The sequence below is a fragment of the Saccopteryx bilineata genome, chromosome 3 (assembly GCF_036850765.1).
Source record: "Saccopteryx bilineata isolate mSacBil1 chromosome 3, mSacBil1_pri_phased_curated, whole genome shotgun sequence".
Lineage (NCBI taxonomy): Eukaryota > Metazoa > Chordata > Mammalia > Chiroptera > Emballonuridae > Saccopteryx > Saccopteryx bilineata.
In genome coordinates, this window is record NC_089492.1 from 252,839,394 (window position 1) to 252,859,476 (window position 20,083).

At 50.6% G+C, this 20,083-nt stretch overlaps 2 protein-coding genes across 3 annotated transcripts in view; both read left to right on the forward strand.

The window, feature by feature from the left end:
- Nucleotides 1-11,626, forward strand: part of BEND5 (BEN domain containing 5) — a 51,619-nt gene extending 39,993 nt beyond the window's left edge. For both annotated transcript variants that reach the window (XM_066269239.1, XM_066269240.1), the window contains 2 exons: nucleotides 2,198-2,411; nucleotides 11,092-11,626. In XM_066269239.1, the coding sequence (XP_066125336.1) occupies nucleotides 2,198-2,411; nucleotides 11,092-11,249 (372 nt within the window). In that variant the 3' untranslated portion in view covers nucleotides 11,250-11,626. The remainder of the gene's footprint in view (nucleotides 1-2,197; nucleotides 2,412-11,091) is intronic.
- The window catches only part of AGBL4 (AGBL carboxypeptidase 4), a 1,318,466-nt gene that overhangs the window by 1,107,225 nt on the left and 191,158 nt on the right, over nucleotides 1-20,083 (forward strand). The gene's annotated exons all lie outside the window — the stretch shown is intronic.

A 20,083-nucleotide genomic window follows, 5' to 3' on the forward strand; every position in this document is an offset into this window, starting at 1 on the left:
GTTTGAATCTTGAGTCTGAAGTTTATTGATAGTGTGTCTTAGGAAAAATAATTTAGTCCCCTGAGTCTCTGTTCATCTCTGTGAAATGGGAATCATTTCTATTTTTGTCTCAAGTTCATTATGAAGATAAATAAATTGAAGATACAATACTTGGTTCATTAGAAGTGCTCAAAAAATGTTAGTGCCCTCTTCTCTTATGGAACTCTGGCTAAAATGACTGTCATCTTTCTCTTTTTCTTTATCGAATTTATTAGGGTGACAGTAGTTAACATAATTATACAGGTTCCAGGTGCCTCTTTCACCAATATAATTAAAAGAGTATAGGAAAGTGAGACCCATGGTAGAAAAGAAGCAGAGGCCTTTGTAAAACCGGTTGTCTTCCATCTCAATGGTTTCCTGATTCTGAAGTTAATCTAATTCAAATTCCTTGATTCCCCCCCCCCCCTGTTTCTGGAAGCTTGTGTGGGGCTGGGCGACTTGGGGTCTAGCAGTGAGCAGCAGGGCACTTGTCCCCAGCATGCCTGACCTGGCACACAGACTACCCACCTGCAGGTCAGACTGCAGAGAAAGGCCAGACTGGACCTGGGGCGGGTGCTGCCCAGCCAGCCCCAGGCAGTACCTCTCCCTCTGGGGCTGCTGGTCCTCTCAAGCCGTGGACATGGATTTGCGGTCCGGAAGCGCACAGCACAGGGAGGCCGGATGGGTCTGGTTATCTGACGTCATGCCTGCAGAGGTCTGATTGATCCTTTGAACAAAAGGAAGAAATGAGATGTGGCAGGTGGATGGTTTGCTTACTGACATCCATGGATGGAGTGTGCTGCCTTTTTTTTTTAATGGTTGAAAAGCCTGAGTAATTGGGGAAGGAAGACGTGTTGTTGGCTGACCTGTCTGCCCACTGTATAGCACCCACCTTTCTTCCCAAGCCGAGCTTCAGTAAAAGATCTTGAATCATCTTTAAACGATGAGTGTGTGCGCAGCCTGTCAGACCAGGACTTCTCCCGAGACGCCTGCTGGCTGTGCCCCCTTGGTGACCTGCAGGTCCTTCTGAGGACAGGGACCTTTGGCAGAGCCTTTTCATCCCCCCTCGGAAGTTTAGCTTATTAGTGGCTGTCTCCCCTCCACGCCCACAGAGGCCTGTTCACCCTCCATAGACTCAGCAGAAACACAACATAAATGGTAATGGCAGAGTCCAACTCTTATTTCTTGATGATTAATGCCAGCAAATGTTTTTTGAGTTGTCAGAAAAGCCAGGAAGGGGGGAAAGTTTCAAAGCTTGTAGCTCATTGCCAGAGCATTCTGGGTCTGCAGCACCTATTGACTCTGTGCTGGGACTCTCTGAGGGCTTCCTCTGCAGGAAGCGTGGGTGGCGTTCTGTTCTGTGTACCATCCAGTCAGACTGGGCACCATGGTTGTGTTTAATTTCAAATCTTCAGTGTTCTGAACCAGAAGGAGCTAAAAGGTAAAACCCACCTCTTCCCATGCAAGTCCACGGAGACGGGAGAGGACCAGCACAGCCACCAGAGCCGGGGAGCGGCCCTCTTGACCCCGTCTGGCCGTGGCTTTCAGACCTGGCTGTACACTGAGATGATCTCAGGAGCTTTAAACCACCCTGGTACCCAGGGCCCCCCCAGATGAAATAAATCAGAACCTCTGGGATGGGGCCCCAGCACCAGCCATTTTAATAGCACACCAGGTGACCCCGTGTGCAGCTGCGTAGAGAGCCATTGTACTGGAGTATGTGAGTCCCAGGATGTTTGCATTAAAAGGGGAGAGGTCTTTCTGAAGTATAGCAGAGAAAGGACTTAAACAGATGTGTTCCTGAAGTTCGGTCAGGTTCTGAGCAGCCTTGGGATAATGTGAGCGTTGTTTAGAACTCCAGGTCCGCAGCGTCATCACTGCGTGACTTTTGGCAGGCTCTTTCCCTTTCCTCAGCCTGGTGTTTCCATCTGAAACGGTAACGGAGTTGCAACACCTTCCTCCCAGGGTTGCCAAGAAGATAGAGGCAGTGGGTAGAAAGCATTAGAACAAGGCTTGGTATTTGGTAAATGAGTATTATTTTCCCTTAAAGAAAGTTGATTTAGCATTTATGGAACAGATCCCTTATAGTTATGCAGGAATGTCTTTTAAAGGACAAGAGAAGCTTCCGACTGCCACCCTGTCCACTAAACAGGTGCCTGTGTGTCCTTATCCCTTCCAGGTCCATCTGGGAAGCGGGATTTGGGTTGATGAGGAGAAATGGCACCAGCTACAAGTAACCCAAGGAGATTCCAAGTACACGAAGAACTTGGCAGTCATGATCTGGGGAACAGATGTTCTGAAAAACAGAAGCGTCACAGGAGTCGCCACAAAAAAAAAGAAAGATGCAGTCCCCAAGCCACCCCTCTCACCTCACAAACTCAGCATCGTCAGAGGTAGGTCGCTGCGGCGGCAGCACAATGGCCGCCCTACTGTCCTGTGCTCTGCTCAGGAGGCGTCGCGCACAGTGCTGGTCAGCACACACTTCCTCTCTGTGCCAGGCCCCAGGCTGGGCATGGGACCCAGGAGCGGCCATGGACCGTGTCCCTTCAGCAGAGAACACATTTAACAGAGCAGACGAGCTGTGGGCATGAGTACCGTGCACAGAGCGGGCACGGGAGAGGGACAGATGGTGTGCTAGGGGAGTCAGGTACTGGGGAAGGGGGTCACCGAATTGGGCCTTAAAGGACCCGTCAGACATGGAGATGCCACCATGTAAAGAGAGGTACTTCTGGAGGCAGAAGCGTCTGGAACTAAGGCCTAGAGATGGGAAGGGAGGGCTGCTGGGGACAGAGAGAGGGAAGGTCAAGGCTGGGGGACATGGGAGTCCTAGCTTCATGTCCAAAGCAGGTAATGAGATGAAGATCAGCTGAGGGTTAGTGGTTCGAGCTTCTTTTCTGGTGTATGGGAGGGGTTAGGGGAAGGCAAAGAGACAGGGTACCGTTTATGGCCCTAAAGATATAGCTATATCCTGGTCACTTTGAGTTTTTCTCTCTCCCTCCCTCCCTCCCTTTCTCCCTCCCTCCCTCCCCCCTCCCTCCTCCCTCCCCCCTCCCTCCTTCCTCCCTGTCTCCTGTTTCCTCTGTCTCTCCCACCCTCTCTCCATCCAGTCTCTGAGCTTATTCTCCGCCAGGCCCTCGGCTGGGTCCTGAGGGCACAGAGGGACCAGGCAGAGCCTCCTGGGGAAGATGGAGATAAGAACAGCCTGTTACTGTACAGATAATACAGTGTACAGAGACAGGCAGGGAAGTACACGTGAGCAGAGAGAACACCCCAGCAGTCACTAATTTTCCTGAGTGTTTACTATGGTTCAGATTCTGAGTTCTGTTGGTTTATTTGTTTTGTTTTGATGATTCTGTTTTAAAAATACTCTTCCGTGTATTAACTCATTTAGTCCTCATAACACCCCTGCTGTCGGCCGCCATCACTACCCTGTCGCAGCTGAGGCAGCTGAGGCAGCTGAGGCCCGGGCTGTTCATTAACTCGCCCAGGTCCTCAGCTCGCAGGGGCAGAGCCTGGGTCTCAGCCCGGGTCCCAGCCCGGGTCCCAGCCCAGAGAGCCGGCTTTGGAAGCTGTTTCTAACCACTGGTCGCTAAGGGCCCTGCTGCCTTGTTTTGAGGAAGAAAGCGGGGCTCAGTCAGTCACCACACACAGTTTGAACAAGCCTCGTGCCAGGTTTGGGGCAGATGACAAACATGTCCCTGAATGAGGCAGGTAACGTCAGATACTGGTGAAGGCTGTGAAGCATTACCCCGTGACAGGGTAGGGTGAAGAGGGCTGTGTCACCAGGGGTGGCTGGAGCGGGCCTGTTTGGAGTGAGGGGAGCTGGGGCCGGGCCGTGGAGTGGCAGCTCTGAGCAGGTCTGAGCGTGCCCAGCAGTGCGAAGGCCAGCATGCTGACGCGGGCGGAGCCCGGCGGCTGTGGAGTCATGAGTGAGGGGCGAGAGCCAGTCTCATGGGGCCGTGGAGGCCCCAGTAAGCAGCCTGGACTTACTGTGCTTACAGAAGGAAAGCAGCAGAAGTCTTCAAATCATGCAGTAACCAAACAGGATGTCGGTTAGGAGGCTGGGGCCGTGGTCTTGGGGAGAGATGCTGGTAGCATGGACTGAGGTTATAGCAGCGAGGGGGAGAAGAAAGGCCAGATTTGGGTCTGTTTTGGAGGTCAAGGTGGCAGGACACAGCCAAATTAGGTGAGCAGCCTGAGGTCACAGCCACAAGCTTTCAGTCTGGATTCTAACCCAGAGCCCTAGGCTCTGGTCTGGGGCTTGTGCTGCCATAGCCAGCTACCTCCCTTGCCTGGCGGGCTCACAGTTAATCGATTTAGACAGCCACTTATTTTTAAATAATCAGAGGTAACCTTTAGTCAGCCCACTGTCTGAAATGAAGGAGGTTAATTTGGAAGATCACCCTGAGAAAAAGGCCTTTCTGGGGAGGCAGCCCTGGCCCGCCTGATACGGGTCGACTTCTGATTCTGTTGCACATGTTGGGACGGGACTCAGCAGGTCCCCGGCGCCCTTGGACGACTGACTGCCCCAGCACTGCCACGCGGTGTAGAGTCACCTGCTGTGTGTCTGCCTCGGGCGCCTGTCTGGCCATCTGGGAGTCATCCCCACTGCCTAGCATGGGCCCTGCACACAGTAGGAGTGCAGTAAATGAGGGCCGGACTGATGGGACGCAGCCGTGGGAGCCAGTCCCCTGACTGACTCTTGGCGGGGTTTCTTGTGTGTCACTCTCCCTGCATGTCTCAGTTTCCTCACCTCTGGAGACAGCGGAGAGGGCCATCTGGGATTATAGTTTGGAAATAGTGATGTTTGAGGTGTGAAAAGTTATCAACCTTTCTTGACAAGAGCTGCCTCTATGGAGTCAGCGTGACCTCCTGATGGTCACATCTTGAAGTTCACAGCTGCTCGGTGCTTTCCAGGTTTCCGGCCCTTTTCCTGTCGGCTCCCAGCGCAGTGTGATGGGAAACAGAACTTGGAACCTGGTACCAGAGCCTGGATGGAGCCCCGGCTCTGCTTGGTTTACTTTGAGATTTCCCTGGTTCATATCAAACTTATTTTTTTCCTAGTCTAGTGCAGTGTCAGCACCGAGCAGAAGCCTGGGGTCTCCCTCTGTAAAGCCAGAATTGCAGTCCTTGTCCTGGCTACCCAGTAGACCAAACAGACATTTTTACTTTCTTTAAACCCTATGAAGATGATGTTCTATGCAGCTAACCTGGTCCCCAGTGTACAGAAAAATCTAGAAGAAAGCACCTCAGCTGTATGGCTTGGGGCCATTCTAGCTTCACTGTCTTCCAGTCCACCCACCAGCTCCTCCACCCCGTCCTCTCTTTGATCCACTCCCCCTCTTTCCAAGCTTCTCCACTCTTCCCAAACACGGTAGTCCATGCCTCATTCTTTTCGCAGAAGATGACCCTGTCTCTCCCTTCACAGGGACAAGAAAGGAACTCCCACAGCTCTGAATGGCTTCACCTGCAGGCTAAACTGTGTTCCACATTCTTCTGCCTCATGTCCCAAAGGAAGACTTTGCTTCTCTTATTTGGTACTGGCCACTCTCTTTGTCCGGGTCCCAGCCACCTGCCCTGCTGAGTACCTGCTCCTCCAGTCATGTACTGGCCACTCTCTTTGTCAGGGTCCCAGCCACCTGCCCTGCTGAGTACCTGCTCCTCCAGTCATGTACTGGCCACTCTCTTTGTCCGGGTCCCAGCCACCTGCCCTGCTGAGTACCTGCTCCTCCAGTCATGTTCCCGTTCTGCTGGTTCCTTCCCAGCACCATTTAAATGCACTAAGATGACTCATTTCTTACAAAACAAACAAAACACTCCCGAGAGACTGCTGCTGCCATGTCTCTCTTCCTTTTCGCACCTGCGTTTCTCGCAGTTATCCATCTCACTGCCTGTGTCGCTGGTCGCTTCCCTGCCCTCGGGCTTCCAGGCTCAGCCCCGCCCAGCCCATATTCTGTTCCCACCAGGTTTCCCAAGGACTCCCCTCACATAATCCAGGACACTGTTTCCCATCCCCGCCCGGCACTGTGGGGCATGACTGCCCCTCCTGTGCTGAGAAACCCATCCTGCTCACTCAGCACTTCCTCCTGCCTGTCTGGCTCCCCTTCTGCTGCCCCCTCCTGGGTCCCCAACCCTCTCCTCTCTCAGTCTACAGAGCTTTCTCAGCTGAGCTCAGGCCTGCTGCCCCCAGTGCCCTCCCTGGTCTTGGGCTGAAATCCAGACTCCTGATTCTGGCAGATGCCTGGGGATCTGGCCTCTGGTGACCCCTCTGACCTTGTCTCCCAGCACACTCCCCATTTCCTTCCTGACCCCACCCAGCAGTGCCCTCCCTCCGGCCCAATCATCCTGCCTTCCTGTCACTCAGGGAGTCCCTCCCCATTGCCCCATCTAAGGGAGCCTTTCCTCTGCTCTGTCACCTATCCCTAACTAAAATTTCTGCATGGTATTTCCTGTTTCTTTCTTTGCTTGATAATCATCCTTCTGTCCACACCCACTAGAATATAAGCTTTATGAGCACCTTATTGAGGGCTAATATGTGATAAGTGCTCAATAAATATTTGTTGACTTAATGAAGGATGTTTCCTGAATCTATATTTGACTTCCGTTCACACTTCCGAGCTCCTGGCTGACTGTCCGTGCAGGTGCCCACGGGTCGTGTCCTTCTGAATGTCCTCATGATGTTGGAAAATGGCCCCACCCCCTGCTCTCTTCTAGTTCTTTCCCCAACGCCTCTGCCCCTTCTGTGCCCCCTGTCTTGGCGAATGGCACCACCAGCCAGGGACCCAGAGATGTCTCATCTGTGATTCCTCCACCTGCCTCACTCCCCGTCTGCTCTGCCCCCGAATACCTCTTCATCCGTCCTCTCCATCCCACTTCCTTGCTCGTAGCCCAGCCGCGCCATTGCTCCTGCACCGCTCCAGCTGCTTCTAGACTCTTCTCTCCTTTATGTAACCACGTGGTCTTTCCAAAACAAAAATATGATCTCATTACCATCCCCCTGCCATAGCCAGCCCATGGCACCCATTATTAAAGGGTAAGCTTCTTCGTCTGTCGTAGAAGCACCATCGTGATCTGGCCCCTGGCTGTAGCTCTCATGTGATCTTCAGCAGTGTTCCCTTGAACTCAAGTTCTTGCCATCTGAACTACTGTGCTGTCTGAACAGACGAGGTTCCCTCGCACATTAGGGAACTGGCAAGTGCTTCTCAGGGCCCAGAATGCAGGTCACACTCTCCACCCTTCCCTCTGCTGCTCTGCTGGGCTCCTGGCACTCTCAGCCCAGATCTGCCTACTAGGGGAACCTTCCTTCTGAAAGCCTTCCCTGCCCGCTTCCTCCAGAGCGCCTTGTGCCTACCTCTTACCCTTCTTACCGTGTCTGTGCGCCCCGGGAGCCTGGTCTAGCAACCCCGTTGAGCCCAAACATGCTAGCCACGCAAGGGAATGAGGAGACTGACTTGCCCAAGGCCATACTTGCAACTGGTGAGATCAGAGCCAAGCAGAACTGCGCCTGCAGGCTCCCCTTGTCTCCACAGGTTTCCCTTCTTACTAAAACAGCATTCATTTATTTATTTACTACAACCAGGCAGGTGTGCAGTCTGCCTCCCCTCCCACCGCACACTCACCCTTTTGGCCTTATTACCTGCACCCTTCTGGATTGCATGTGCCTGGCTCTCCGTGCAGGCTTCTGCTGGATGGAGATTGTTTATGTTTATTCTGCTTGGCTCCGTCACATCCAGCCGCCTTTGCCGTGTGGAAATGGCAAGAGCCCTGACACTCACAGGGTTGGTGAGAATTTTCTCTGCTCTGATTTTAAAATCATTTCTTCCCAGATAGCAGGGGGATGGGGCGAACACAGACGCTGCTTTGGAAAGAGGAAAGCAGGTGGACTGGGGGACAGGCGCGCTTTAACGACAGGCGAGCTCTACAATGGCAGTGAAACCTTATTAAGGTCAAGTAACCTTTGGCAGAGTGTCTGAGTTTTCCAAATGAGCCCCAGCATTGAGTTCTGGTTAATTTTTATAACTTTTTTAATAGGACACATTAGCACCGTTATAAACCTTGTTAATTAAGCAATAATCTCAAATGCTCCCTCGCAGAGGGAGACATTCCCGGCAACTGCAGATAATTAATATCTAGAGTCTCACAAAGGCCTTTTCATCACCCCGAGGGGCTGTTCAGTGCCCCCGCCCCCAGGAAACGAGTGAGTGGCCGGCGGTGGAGGCCTCTGAGAACCTCCCTCCGTTTGCACCTTTCTCCTCTGTGTCTTCTCCAGCGCACACCAGGGGCTCTGAGGGCCAGCGTGCCCACTCTCCTTTCCCCTCTTCTCTCTCCTTTGTGCCTTCACCACCCTCACTACCTTCTGGAGACTTAGAGCTGGGAGGGTGTCCCTGGATTATCTGCTCTGACATGCTGCTTTCCTAGATAGTGAAACGGAGACCTGGGGATGGTCCCACTCATGGTTGCACAGCAACGAGTTTTGGGGCCAAACACCTGAATCTCAGAGCAGTTCTCAGCACAGGGTGTCTCCCTCATGGGCTCTGGGTCCGAGCAAAGTCACCGTGAGTGTCCGCTTTCTTCTTGCCCAGGGCTGGAGAGGGAATGCCCAAGTGTTCCGTTCCGTAGGGAAGACGGTGTGGTTGCAGTTTAAATAGACTGTAATCAATGCTTTGACAGAGAAAGGCCCAGGTGAGTGTGGGAGCACAGAGTGCAGTCCTCTAACTCACTCTGGTAGGTTCCAAAAAGGCTGAACCAGGAAGAACGAATAGGGTTTAGGCAGGTGGAGGAGGGGGCCACTGTAATCTGGGAAGCGAAGAGTGAACTGACTGTTGGGCAGCCTGGAGCGAGGGTGTGGAGTGCGGGGGAACTTGCAGATGGATAAAAGCAGAGGTCAGACTGGAGGGAGACAGGGCCCCTCCCTTCTTGTCTCAGCTCCTGTGGAAAGGCCAAGACAAGATGCTGGGAAGATTATTGGGTTTGGGAGTGGTGAGGAAGTAGTGGAGGTCAGTTAAAAGCTCTCAAAGGGTTCTCTGTGCAGATCCCTTCTGGGTGGGGAGGAAGGGGTGCCCCAGAGAAAGAACACCTACAGCACGTGCACCTGTAGCAGGAATGGCCCAGGGGGCAGGCTGGCCGCTCGCCCAGAGAAGAAAGGCTCAGAGTGGGGGGCCGGGGGTAGCAGTGGATCCTGCCCACCCTTCCTTCCTTTCTCCAGGCCGCAGGCTCCTCACGTGGGAGGGCGGGGGTTGGCCCAGTCAGTCTCTGTGACCCTTCTAGCATTGGCATGCTGCATCTCTAGCCGGGTTAGCTGCTGTGGGCTGGCCTTGTACATAAAATTCTGTTTATCTCCCATTGCATTCCTTGAGATGGAGTTGTCATTCCTGAATTATAGGTGAGGAAGCGTAGGTTCAAGGAAGTTAAAGGTTTTGCCCACAATGACATACCCTAGTGGTACATTCCCCAGCCCTCTTATGTCTAGAATTTTAATGCCCCCTCAGTTTTTGCTGAAAAACATTAAGTTATTCATTCATTTAACAAATATTTACTTAATCTTGGCCTCCGCCAAACACCATGCTAGCTGCTGGGAGTGAACAGTTGTATATACATTAAAAATAACTTGCCTGTCCAGGCGGTGGCGCAGTGGATAGAGCGTCGGACTGGGATGCGGAGGACCCAGGTTCGAGACCCTGAGGTCGCCAGCTTGAGCATGGGCTCATCTGGCTTGAGCAAGGTTCACCAGCTTGATGAGCCCAGGGTCGCTGACCTGAGCAAGAAGCCACTTGTTCTGCTATGGACCCCCAGTCAGGGCACATGTGAGAGAGCAATCAATGAACAACTAAGGAGAAAAAAGAGCTGCAGAGAAGAGTTGATGCTTCTCATCTCTCTCCGTTCCTGTCTGTCCCTCTCTCTCTTTCTCTCCCTGTCTCTGTCACATAAATACATAAATAAGTAAATAAAATAACTGGAACAGCCCCATATAGGTGTAGTGTTCCTTACAGTTTGAAGAAGGTTTGCAAAAAGTTTATCTCAGACACCTCAAGACAGCCTTTTAAAAGATGCACAGTGGGTTTGTTATCCCTGTTTGTGAGGTCGGAATCTAGGGTAATGGCTGCACCAGGCCCCAGGCTAGGAGGAGGGCTGCCAGGCTCCAGGGCGCATCTGGGGCTCTCTCCTTCATCTTGGCAAGGGGCGGGCGCAGTCCCAGTGGCTGTCCTCAGCCTCATTAGTCATCACCACAACCAGACACCACTTCACACCCACCAGGTTGTCAAAACCTTGGTAATCTAAGGCTGTCAGGTGCCGTGGAAGAGATGGGGCCACCAGTCCTCGTCCACACTGCTGTTAGGAGCGCCAGTCAGCAGGACCACTTTGGGAAACAGTCCACTGGGCATCCCCTGTAAAGCTGACTGCGTCAGCAGTCCCACTCCCAGGCCGTACGGGAGGGTCTCCTGCCCCGGCGCTCCAGGAGACACGCACCAGGGTGTCTGTACCTGCAGGACACCAGAAGCAGCCGGCCCGTGTGCCCATCGACAGTAAAGTGGGTCAGCAGACTGTGGGATGGTCACACAGGAGAGCACTGCTCCTCAGTGAGAGCGAATGGCCTGCAGCTACACATTGAACAGGGGTGCATTTCAGAACTGTAATGGCGAGTGAAAAGAAGAGAATCAGAGCTTTATAGAGTATGGGCATAAAAAAAAAGTTAGAAAAAAGAACAGGGAAAAAGAAACAACGTGTTATTGAAGTTATATATGCAGAAATTCTGGAGAGAGGTTACTCCTTTTGAGGGTGAGGAGAGGAAGGGCTGGGGGAGGGACGTCCTGGGCTTCAGAGGGAACGGGGATGTCCTGTTACGCTGGGCAGTAGGCAAATGGGTGTTTCATCATTATTTTTAAAGGGTAAATACACACTATGTGCTTTTTTCTATGTATGTTTTGTGATGACAATTTGAAAAGATCGCTGTGCCAGATGAGTGAGTTGGAATTTGGGAGGTATGTCAGGAGGCACATCCCCCCCAACCCCCCAAAAGATCTGTATGCAAATTCGCCATTAATCCTTGGCCTTCTTGTTTCCTTTCCCGTCCAGAGTGTTTATATGACAGAATAGCACAGGAGACTGTGGACGAAACCGAAATTGCACAGAGACTCTCCAAGGTCAACAAGTACATCTGTGAGAAGATCATGGACATCAATAAGTCCTGTAAAAACGAGGAGCGCAGGGAAGCAAAGTACAACTTGCAATAAACTTTGGATTTTTCATAAAGCCTTCTCGTTTTCCTCGCGCGGCGCGTGCTTCGCGGGCGACAGTGCCGTCCGGCTCAGACCCCGTGGTGCGTGGTGGCGTTCGGGCAGGGAGCCAGGAGGGTCCTGGAGTCAGCGCTCGTTCTGAAATCGGACTTCCCGCTTCAAAGAAGACGGATGGATTTGCCGAGACTCGGGCAGCGACCCGGCGCCAGTGTCGTTCCGGGGATGGGGACAAGATTGTCTTTCCATTGGGGGATCAAGTGTCTTTGGCTTGCCTATCACTCGACCCAGAATTTGAACTGATATTTTTACCATTCAAGGACTTCTATCTCTGTTTCTCTATTTTGTTCTATAATAAAACTCCATTAATTCTTTGATATAGACAGTCATTATCCTCATTTATTTAAGGATATTAAGGACACAGTGGAGGTGACCAGTGTCCTTTAAGGGGCGGAGCATTCGGGCTGAGGGAGGGAAGATGCCTAAGGGATGTGGTTGTGGATGGCAGGGCTGATGGGCAGTCTCAGAAGCAGATCACTTTCTCCTACTTCACCGGACAGACCTAAGACCGGTCACCTTGCTCACTCAGGGCGACCAGAGCTTCAGCTTCCCTGATAATTCGAGTCAATCTTTGCAACGGGCTGTTAGGGGCGGTGCACAGTGATGTTAGATGTGGTCCAGGGTTACGGTCAGGAAGTCAGGGCAGGTCACCTGCTGTCAGTTTGTTTCTCTTATCTTGTGTCTCAGATGATTTTTCAAGTTACATAATTTTTATCTCGTTCAGTAACTGAGTCTGGAAGGTGCCTGGTGTGCAGTCCGGCCAACCACATTTGATCTTCCTATCAAGTGTGGTTTGCACTTCTTGCACTGCCTGTAGAGTCAGCACGGTGTATTGACATAGCAAGGGTTTGGGGCTGAGCGCTGGTTCCAAGCCTCACTCCCCTACTGCTCTGAGCTTAACCTACCTCCACTCTGTTCCATAAGAAGGGGATAATACCTACCTTGCAGGGTTGCCATGAGGGGGGTGTGTGTGTGTGTGTGTGTGTGTGTGTGTATTAATAAATATTGGCGATCGTTATTATGCTAATTTCTGGTTACGGACATTTAGGCATTGGTTAGAAAACTTTGGCCTCTCATTTCTCTAATGCAGGGGTCTCAAACTCGTGACCTGCGGGCCGCATGCGGCCCGCCGAACAATTTTGTACTGATTTTTTTTTTGTTTTCAACTGCAGTGAGAAAAGTGTTGCGTAACAGTTGCCTTTTGTAGACCTAGTGCGGCCGCCAAATGGCTGTGATCTTGCTCTGCGGCCCACATGTTGAGTTGAGTTTGAGACCCTATCCACTAGACCATTAAACCATTGGTGGTCTGTGAGCAGAAGCTCACGGTCACTAGGGTAAGAAGGGGAGGTGTTCCTCTTTGAGGAACTCTATTCTAGTAAATAAAATAATCCTGTATACGAGGAAATACTATATGCTTGCTAATAGGATGTATAGATATGAGTTTCCTTTTATGGTATTTTCCCAGCTCTCCCCAAACTAGCCCTGTGGTCTTGGACCAATCAGTCACTTGACTTCTGAGGGTCCTTATCAGTATAAAGAGGAAAATAAGGCCTATGCCATAGGCTGTATGGATAATTAAATAATAATAATGGCAGCAACCACAGATACTTAACATGTGCCGGGATTTTTCTAAGTGTTTCACATGGGTGAACTCACTTCATGAGGTCAGTAAGGTCAGTGACAGTAGTTCAATAGATTCTCGTTATTAAGATGAGTTCATTTCAATGGCCTGGGGCAGCTCCAGCATGAGCAGTATGGAATGCATGCACGCCTGGAAGAGAGTAGGCGTCATGCTGGGACTCCACTGCTCCCTAAGGGGTGAAAATCTAACGCAGCATGACACGGTATAGGGCTTTTGGATGAGTAGGGGAAGTAGCATGTCAATCTGTATTTAAAAGATGCTGTGACGTGCGAAAGCGCTTTGTGTCATATACCATGCATATATTAAAGACGGAGTGAGATTGTGAAATACGTTGGGATCAGAGTTCAAATCTTGACTTAAATCACTTCTGGGAAAGTTGCCTGACCTCTCTGGGGCTCGTCTCCTCTAGAGCGGAAATCACGGTCCCATTTCTCGGGGTTGTTGTGAACAGTAACCCAGGTGACCCCTGGAGAAAGGGCTCTGTGAGTCTCGAAGAGACACGCGCATGTTAGTAATCCATGGCTGATAAGGCAGGATGCAGTCAGAAGTGTGTGTGACAAGAGAGCACCTAAGAGCCGATCGTGACGGGGAATCATGACGTGTGACACACTCCGACTGAGGGGTCCCTGAGCACCTGCTGTGCACCTAGACCTGTGGCTGTGGTACGAGGGCAAGGCCGTTGTTCCAACACCCACACACATGAGGAAACAGGTTGAGCAAAGGTTAAATCATGTCTTGGCCAAGGTCCCAGAGCTGTCAGCTTTGGAGCTGGGTCAGATTCCAAGTCTGTGCCAAATCTGCCCTCTCAGCTCTTCCCTTGAGGACGAGTGGGGTACGATGGTCTGGGCTGAGAACCAAGCTCATCTCAGGGAATGCTAAGGAGAGACCCGGCCTGAGGAATCAGTCCATGGAAACCATTCTCATTAACTGAAGCCATTTGGAAGGACTAGAAATAATAGTCCTACTATTTATAAGGATTCAGAGTTTTATAACATTTAAATATATTCGCGAAACTCAAGAGCATTTTTGTGTTAGAAAAGGGTTTCCTACCCTTGCTCAGTCTTAAGAATGTACCGAGGTCCTTAAAATACAGATTCCTGGGCTTTGGTTTGGGAGCGTGACTCAGGAGGTCTCGGTCAGAGCTGGGAACCTGTATTTTAACACAACTGCTGCTTTGGACACAGAAGGCCTGCTTTAATGAAGGAACCAGATTGTATCCTAAGTAAAAAGACATGCCCCTTCTAAAGTGCCTGAGGAGATTTGACATTGAGAATACATTTTCTCTCAAAGAGCTGAGGGTCTGCCCTAAAAGCTTGTTCCATGTTAACTGTATTTCCCCATGGATAAGACGCACACTGTTGAAGACAGGGATTCGTCATCAGACACAGATGAGGACAAGCTAATGGATGAGAGTTTTGACAGTGATCAGGAGGAATTGTAAGAATTTAATGATGAATAAAACTTGAGTTCAATAACTGTATGTGATATATTTTTTTTTCAAATTTCCAGCCCCCAAATTAAGGTGTTTCTTATCTATGGGGAATCTTATACATGGGGAAATACGGTACTCTCTTGTGCTCACCAAATGCTGTTGAGATGGACATGAGGCAGCAGGTGACTTTTGGTCTAGGCACCAATGATTTTCCCCTCTCTGTTAAACTTCGATTCCTTCTTTCTATTCCTTTCTTTTGATGCCAGTGGGCCGGGGGGACAGGACAGTCAGCTGAGCCGGCAGGGCCGCCGTGCTGAGGCTCGGGCGCTGTCTTCCGGGGCCTGGGCAGCAGGTGCTCGCAGCAGACGGAACGTACAGACATGGCTCGTTTCTGTTTTCTAGCTGAGGGAAGTGTGTTAGTGACTGTTACATGTCCAAGGATTTCTTCGATGCATTTCTAAACTGTGCCTTTTTTGTGTGTTTGTAAAGAAAAACCACTATATAGAAATTTTTGGAAAAATAGGGGCAATGTTCCAAATTGCTTCACAGCAAGTATTATAATGTCTTCTGGCCTTTTCCTCAAGGGTGGAAACATGTATTTTACATGCCTGTTATCATAGCCTGTGACAGGTCTGTATCCTTCTCTTCCCACCTAACACATTTTCCCATTGCTCCGTGAACTTTATAGCCATCGGTTCTAACATCCGCACAGGAGACCAGCATCGAGCTACACCCAGTCAAGCACCAGGCCAGCTGTGCAGATGCCCGCAGGGCTGCCGGCTCACAAAAGGCCACACTGCACACGCTGGTCCAGCATGAGTGGTACAGTGAGCTTGAGTCTCAGAGGTCATTGCATTCGAGTCCAGTTCCCAACCCTAGCACCTGCTTCCTCACTTAGAGTGACTTTATCTCTGAACACCAGCTTCTTCATCTGCAAAACAGAGAAAATAATATCTAGTTATGGAGGACTGAGAATGTAATTACCCAGTGAAAGTAGATAAATGGCTGCCAATGGTAACGCTGGCATTTCTGTCCTCTCCTCCCCCTCCTCTCCCTTCCCTTTGCCCCTCCCCCTCCTTCCCCCTCCCCTCCCCTTACCTTCCCCTCTTCTTCTGCCCATTCAGCCTTTATCAGAGTGTGCTCCTGTCTTGTCTCTGACCCGCTCTGACCTAGGCCTTCATACCTGTCTTTGGCCCTCTAGATGCCTCATGCTCATCACACAGTTTTTCAGTATTTATGGGTCTTTCCTTGAGCACACCTACCTCAGCCCCTACCCTCTGCCACCTAGCAGGCCCATTTGCCCTTCCTTGAATTTTTTGGTTGTTGATGAATAGTTTTGTATGCAGCTTTTCCATATATATATATTATATATATATAATATATATGTAATCATTTTCCATATATATCATTCCATATACATGTCATTATCCATATATATATATATATATATATATATATATATATAGTCATTTTCTTAGGGTCATTTTACCTGGGTTAAGAGGAATGACATCTTTAACATTCTTGATGCACATCAAGTGTATGACCATGTTTTAAATTATTTTGCCAACTTGGGTGGAAACCAATACCTCATTATCTTTTCTTCAGTTATTTCTGAGACTGGACATCTCTTGAGAGTTTGGTTTCTTGGTAACAGAAAATAATAGCTTCACCTACAAGAACTTCTAGTAGAATCCATTTCATTTTCTGTGTTTTGTTTTCTCTGGACCAATGTGTTGACTTTGGGCATATAATGTTTACTTTTATATCTGCAAATAGACATACCAACAGATGTTATCATTTCTTTCGAAGGGATTGATCAGTTTCTACCAGGAAGCTTCATTGGAGCATGGAAGCTAAGGGTCAATAGTGAACATCCCGGTCCCCTGCCCCATCTCCTCTCCCCTGGGAGCAGTGCCCCTCCGGCCCATGCTCGAATACCTGCAGGAATTCACCTGCCTCCCCAGCATCCATCCCGCCACTGCCGTCACTCAGATGTCCTTCGGTTAAGCTAGAAGTTCACTTCCTTGAGATGTTGCGGGTCAGTCAGACTCCCCACTTCAGTCATTCAGAAGTCTTATACTCGGAGCTCTTTGCAGTGTTGAAGGTGACAATCATGTATCCTGACCATCTAAGATGCAGCTGAAATTGCATTCCACCATTTCTCACGTGAGGGACACTGCCCAGGAGAGAGTGGAGACTCTGGTTTAGACAGCTCTGTGACTACGTGCTGACCACCACTTACTGATATGTGACCTTGAACAAGTTCTTAACCTCTCAGCTTTCTTTTTCTCTTTTTAAGATGGACCTGTAATACCTGCTTCACCAGGTTGCCTCAAGCACTATGGCAGAGAATGAGCACAGCACCTAGACGATCAATACACCTTAATTCCCTAACCCTCAGACCATCCTCTTCCTCCTTTGTAGATGTGTCCCTAAAAGGAGGAATTCAGGGCTGGACACCACTCTGGCTGACAAGCCCTAACCAAACCAATTATCACCTCTTACACCTGGGCAGCATACCTCTGTTAATGTGGCCCCGCCTTGAATTAGCATCTTTAGTGATAGAAGTATCTCGTGTTGAGTTTATGGTCACCAACACTCAAAGGTCATGTTGAGCCTGTGGTCCCTGCGTACCTCTTTTTGGCTAACAGTACTTGTTCCTGTAGGTCACTGTGCCTTAAGAGAAGGAGCATAGATGTTTAAGGCCCCAGAAACCCACACCAAGTTCAGATCCTCACTTCACTGTCCATTAGGCGAGGGGACACGTTCCGCAGCTGTCTGTCATGCAGTGCCGGGGTGGTCCCACCTCTGAGCCAGGCCCGCGGCCACCACCTTCAGTGCCAGTCCGCTTCAGCGAGTGATAGTTGTTTTTCCTTCCCTTTCTCGTTCGAACAGCTCCGTATACCCCTTCACACCTCAATTGTGTGTTCTTAAATATATTTCTTAAGTGAAATACAGAACTTCGCATTTATCTCTGTTCCATTTCATCTTATTGGTTTCAGCCCAACATTCCAGCTGGTTTTCCATTTGTGTTTAAAATATAAAACAAAATCTGAGGAAAGCCAAAAAGGAAAACCCAGCCATAATCTCAAGAGCCAAGCCCAACGGCACGCTCACTCCCGGCAGCCCATCCTGTCTGTCCGTGGGTCTGTCCCCCACCTCGCTGTTCATGGAAGCCGGCCAGCCTTCTGGGGTCGCGCCCCGTTCCTCTCACCTCCCAGAGAGACGGTTCTCCTCAGCCTCCTGATCTGCAGAGCCGCCCTCCCGGCCTGGGCCAGCCTTACCTTCTTATCTCTTCCCTGTACGTTGTGTTGTCTCCTCTTTCTTGCTACTGGAGATAGTGCTGCCACGAGAAACTTTTTTTTTTGTATTTTTCCAAAGCTGGAAACGGGGAGAGACAGTCAGACAGACTCCCGCAAGCGCCCGACCGGGATCCACCCGGCACGCCCACCAGGGGGTGAAGCTCTGCCCACCAGGGGGCAATGCTCTGCCCCTCCGGGGCGTCGCTCGGCTATGACCAGAGCCACTCCAGCACCTGGGGCAGAAGCCAAGGAGCCATCCCCAGCGCCCGGGCCATCCTTGCTCCAATGGAACCTCGGCTGCAGGAGGGGAAGAGAGAGACAGAGAGGAAGGAGGGGGGGTGGAGAAGCAGATGAGCGCTTCTCCTATGTGCCCTGGCCGGGAATCGAACCCGGGTCCCCCGCACGCCAGGCTGACGCTCTACCGCTGAGCCAAACGGCCAGGGCCGAGAAACTTTTCAGTAGTGAGCTAATTGGGCTAAAGAGCGAGAACTTTTTTATAGTCCTTTAGTTAGATCACTTTCCAAAAAGTTAATTCCGGTCTTAAGCTGGGTGGACATGCATGCGCCTCTTCCCTGCAACTTCTCCAGGATCTGGAGTTTTTAAAGAAGGTTGGGAAATTAGCTTTCACTAACCGGTATACTTTTTCAATTTCTTCCCATGTAAATTGTCTGTGGAGACATCTGGGTATTTGAGATCTTTTCTGGAATTTTATATTTTGGTCTAGCCTTCCTCTCAGTTTTCTAGTATATCAAGTGTGATCTTTTGTGTCTTCACAAGGTTGTCAATCATAAAGCCTCGGTCAGTGAAAAGGAAAGAGCCATGTGATCCTCCACGAAAGTCCCCACTTCTCAGTATTCAGCCCCCTCTGAGCTGAGTTGGTCAAGAAGCTAGGACCCCTCTGTGTGTGGTCCGGGAAGGGTTCTGAGACGTGGTGTGGGAGCTTACACCTGAAGGATCAGAGTGGCTGTGAGCTGATCATTTTCAGCCGGTCCATTCCTCCCTCCCTTCATTCGTCTTACCTGTGCAGGCTTCCTCTCCCGTGCCCAGCACTCTCACAGGCACTGCTGGTCAGGTCCAACCGGGGAGGCACCTTCCAGCGCGGCTCCAGTCCCTGCGCGCTTTCCACCACTCCAGAATACACTCTTCCAGACTCATCTGACCTGGTGCTGCTACGTGTCAGTCATTGCTCCACATGCCTGAGACGTATCAGACAGGAAAAACACAAAGCACTTAAACGCTAGTGGGTGTGAAATGGGACGAGAAGGAAGATCAGCAGTAAACATAATCAGTACGAAAGCTGTAGGAAGAAGGAAAAGTCGAGCCGGGTAAACCAGATTGAGGGTGGGGGGGAGAAGGTCGACTTATTAGCGCAGTGCTGGAAGGCGTCGTGGAGAAGGTGAGGTCTGGGTGAGGAGCAGAAGGCAGTGAGGGGGTCCACATGGGGCCGGAAGCCCTGCCATAGAACCTGGACGTGTCCAAGCAGAGTGGAAATATGAGACTGTCAGTCCACCCTGTCTACCTGGACCCTTACTATATACTAGGCACTCTTATTTCTTGCCCAGCCCTTCAAAGCACATTACTATTCCCATTCCCATTTCATAGACAAGGAAACTGTCTTAAAGCTGTTGAGTAACTTGCCCCGGATCGCAGAGCCGCGACGAGGAGGAGCCAGGACTGGCACCAAAGCCTCAGTGGCGTCTTGACAACCACACAATAAGCTACCTTTGTCACTGACCTGTAAGCCCTCCAGGGTGGGCCCATGATGTGATCCCTGAGTCCCAGGCCCTGCTAAGAGCCCGGTGCTGATAAAATGGGACTCCCCCTGGAATCCCAGCCCTGGTGACTGAGGACTGTGGGAAACAAGGGAGATGGAAGCAGTTTTTTCTGCCTGTCGCTTTAAGACCTTCAGGAATCAAGACAGTCCTCCACGAGGGTGTCACAAGACCTTCCTGATCATATTCCCTAATGTAGACTGTCACTAGATCAAGAAAGGAAGGAGGGGTATATTTGGCAGTGGTTAAGTCTGAGGAATCTGACCTCACCCTGCCTGGGTCTGACCCTGGGCTCCACCGCTCACCAGCTCCATGACCTTGGGAGAGTTATTTAATTGGTTTGGGTCTCAATTTCCTCCTGCATAGAATGCAGGTCTCAGGTTTCTATGTGCATTCAGTAAATTTCTATGAAGCACTTAGAACTGTACCTGACACATACTAAAAACCATGTAAATGTTTATTGTCAGTGTGAGCAAGGGCAAGAGGTGGAAGAAGAAAAATGTTTCAAGGAGTGGAGGTGAAGTTTGTGTTAGGAAAGGAGGCAGGAGAGGTGGGTCATGGCGGGATCGCAGAGGGCTGTGGTCCCAGGCTGAGTGCTGGACTCCAAAGACCCTGGACAGCTGCTG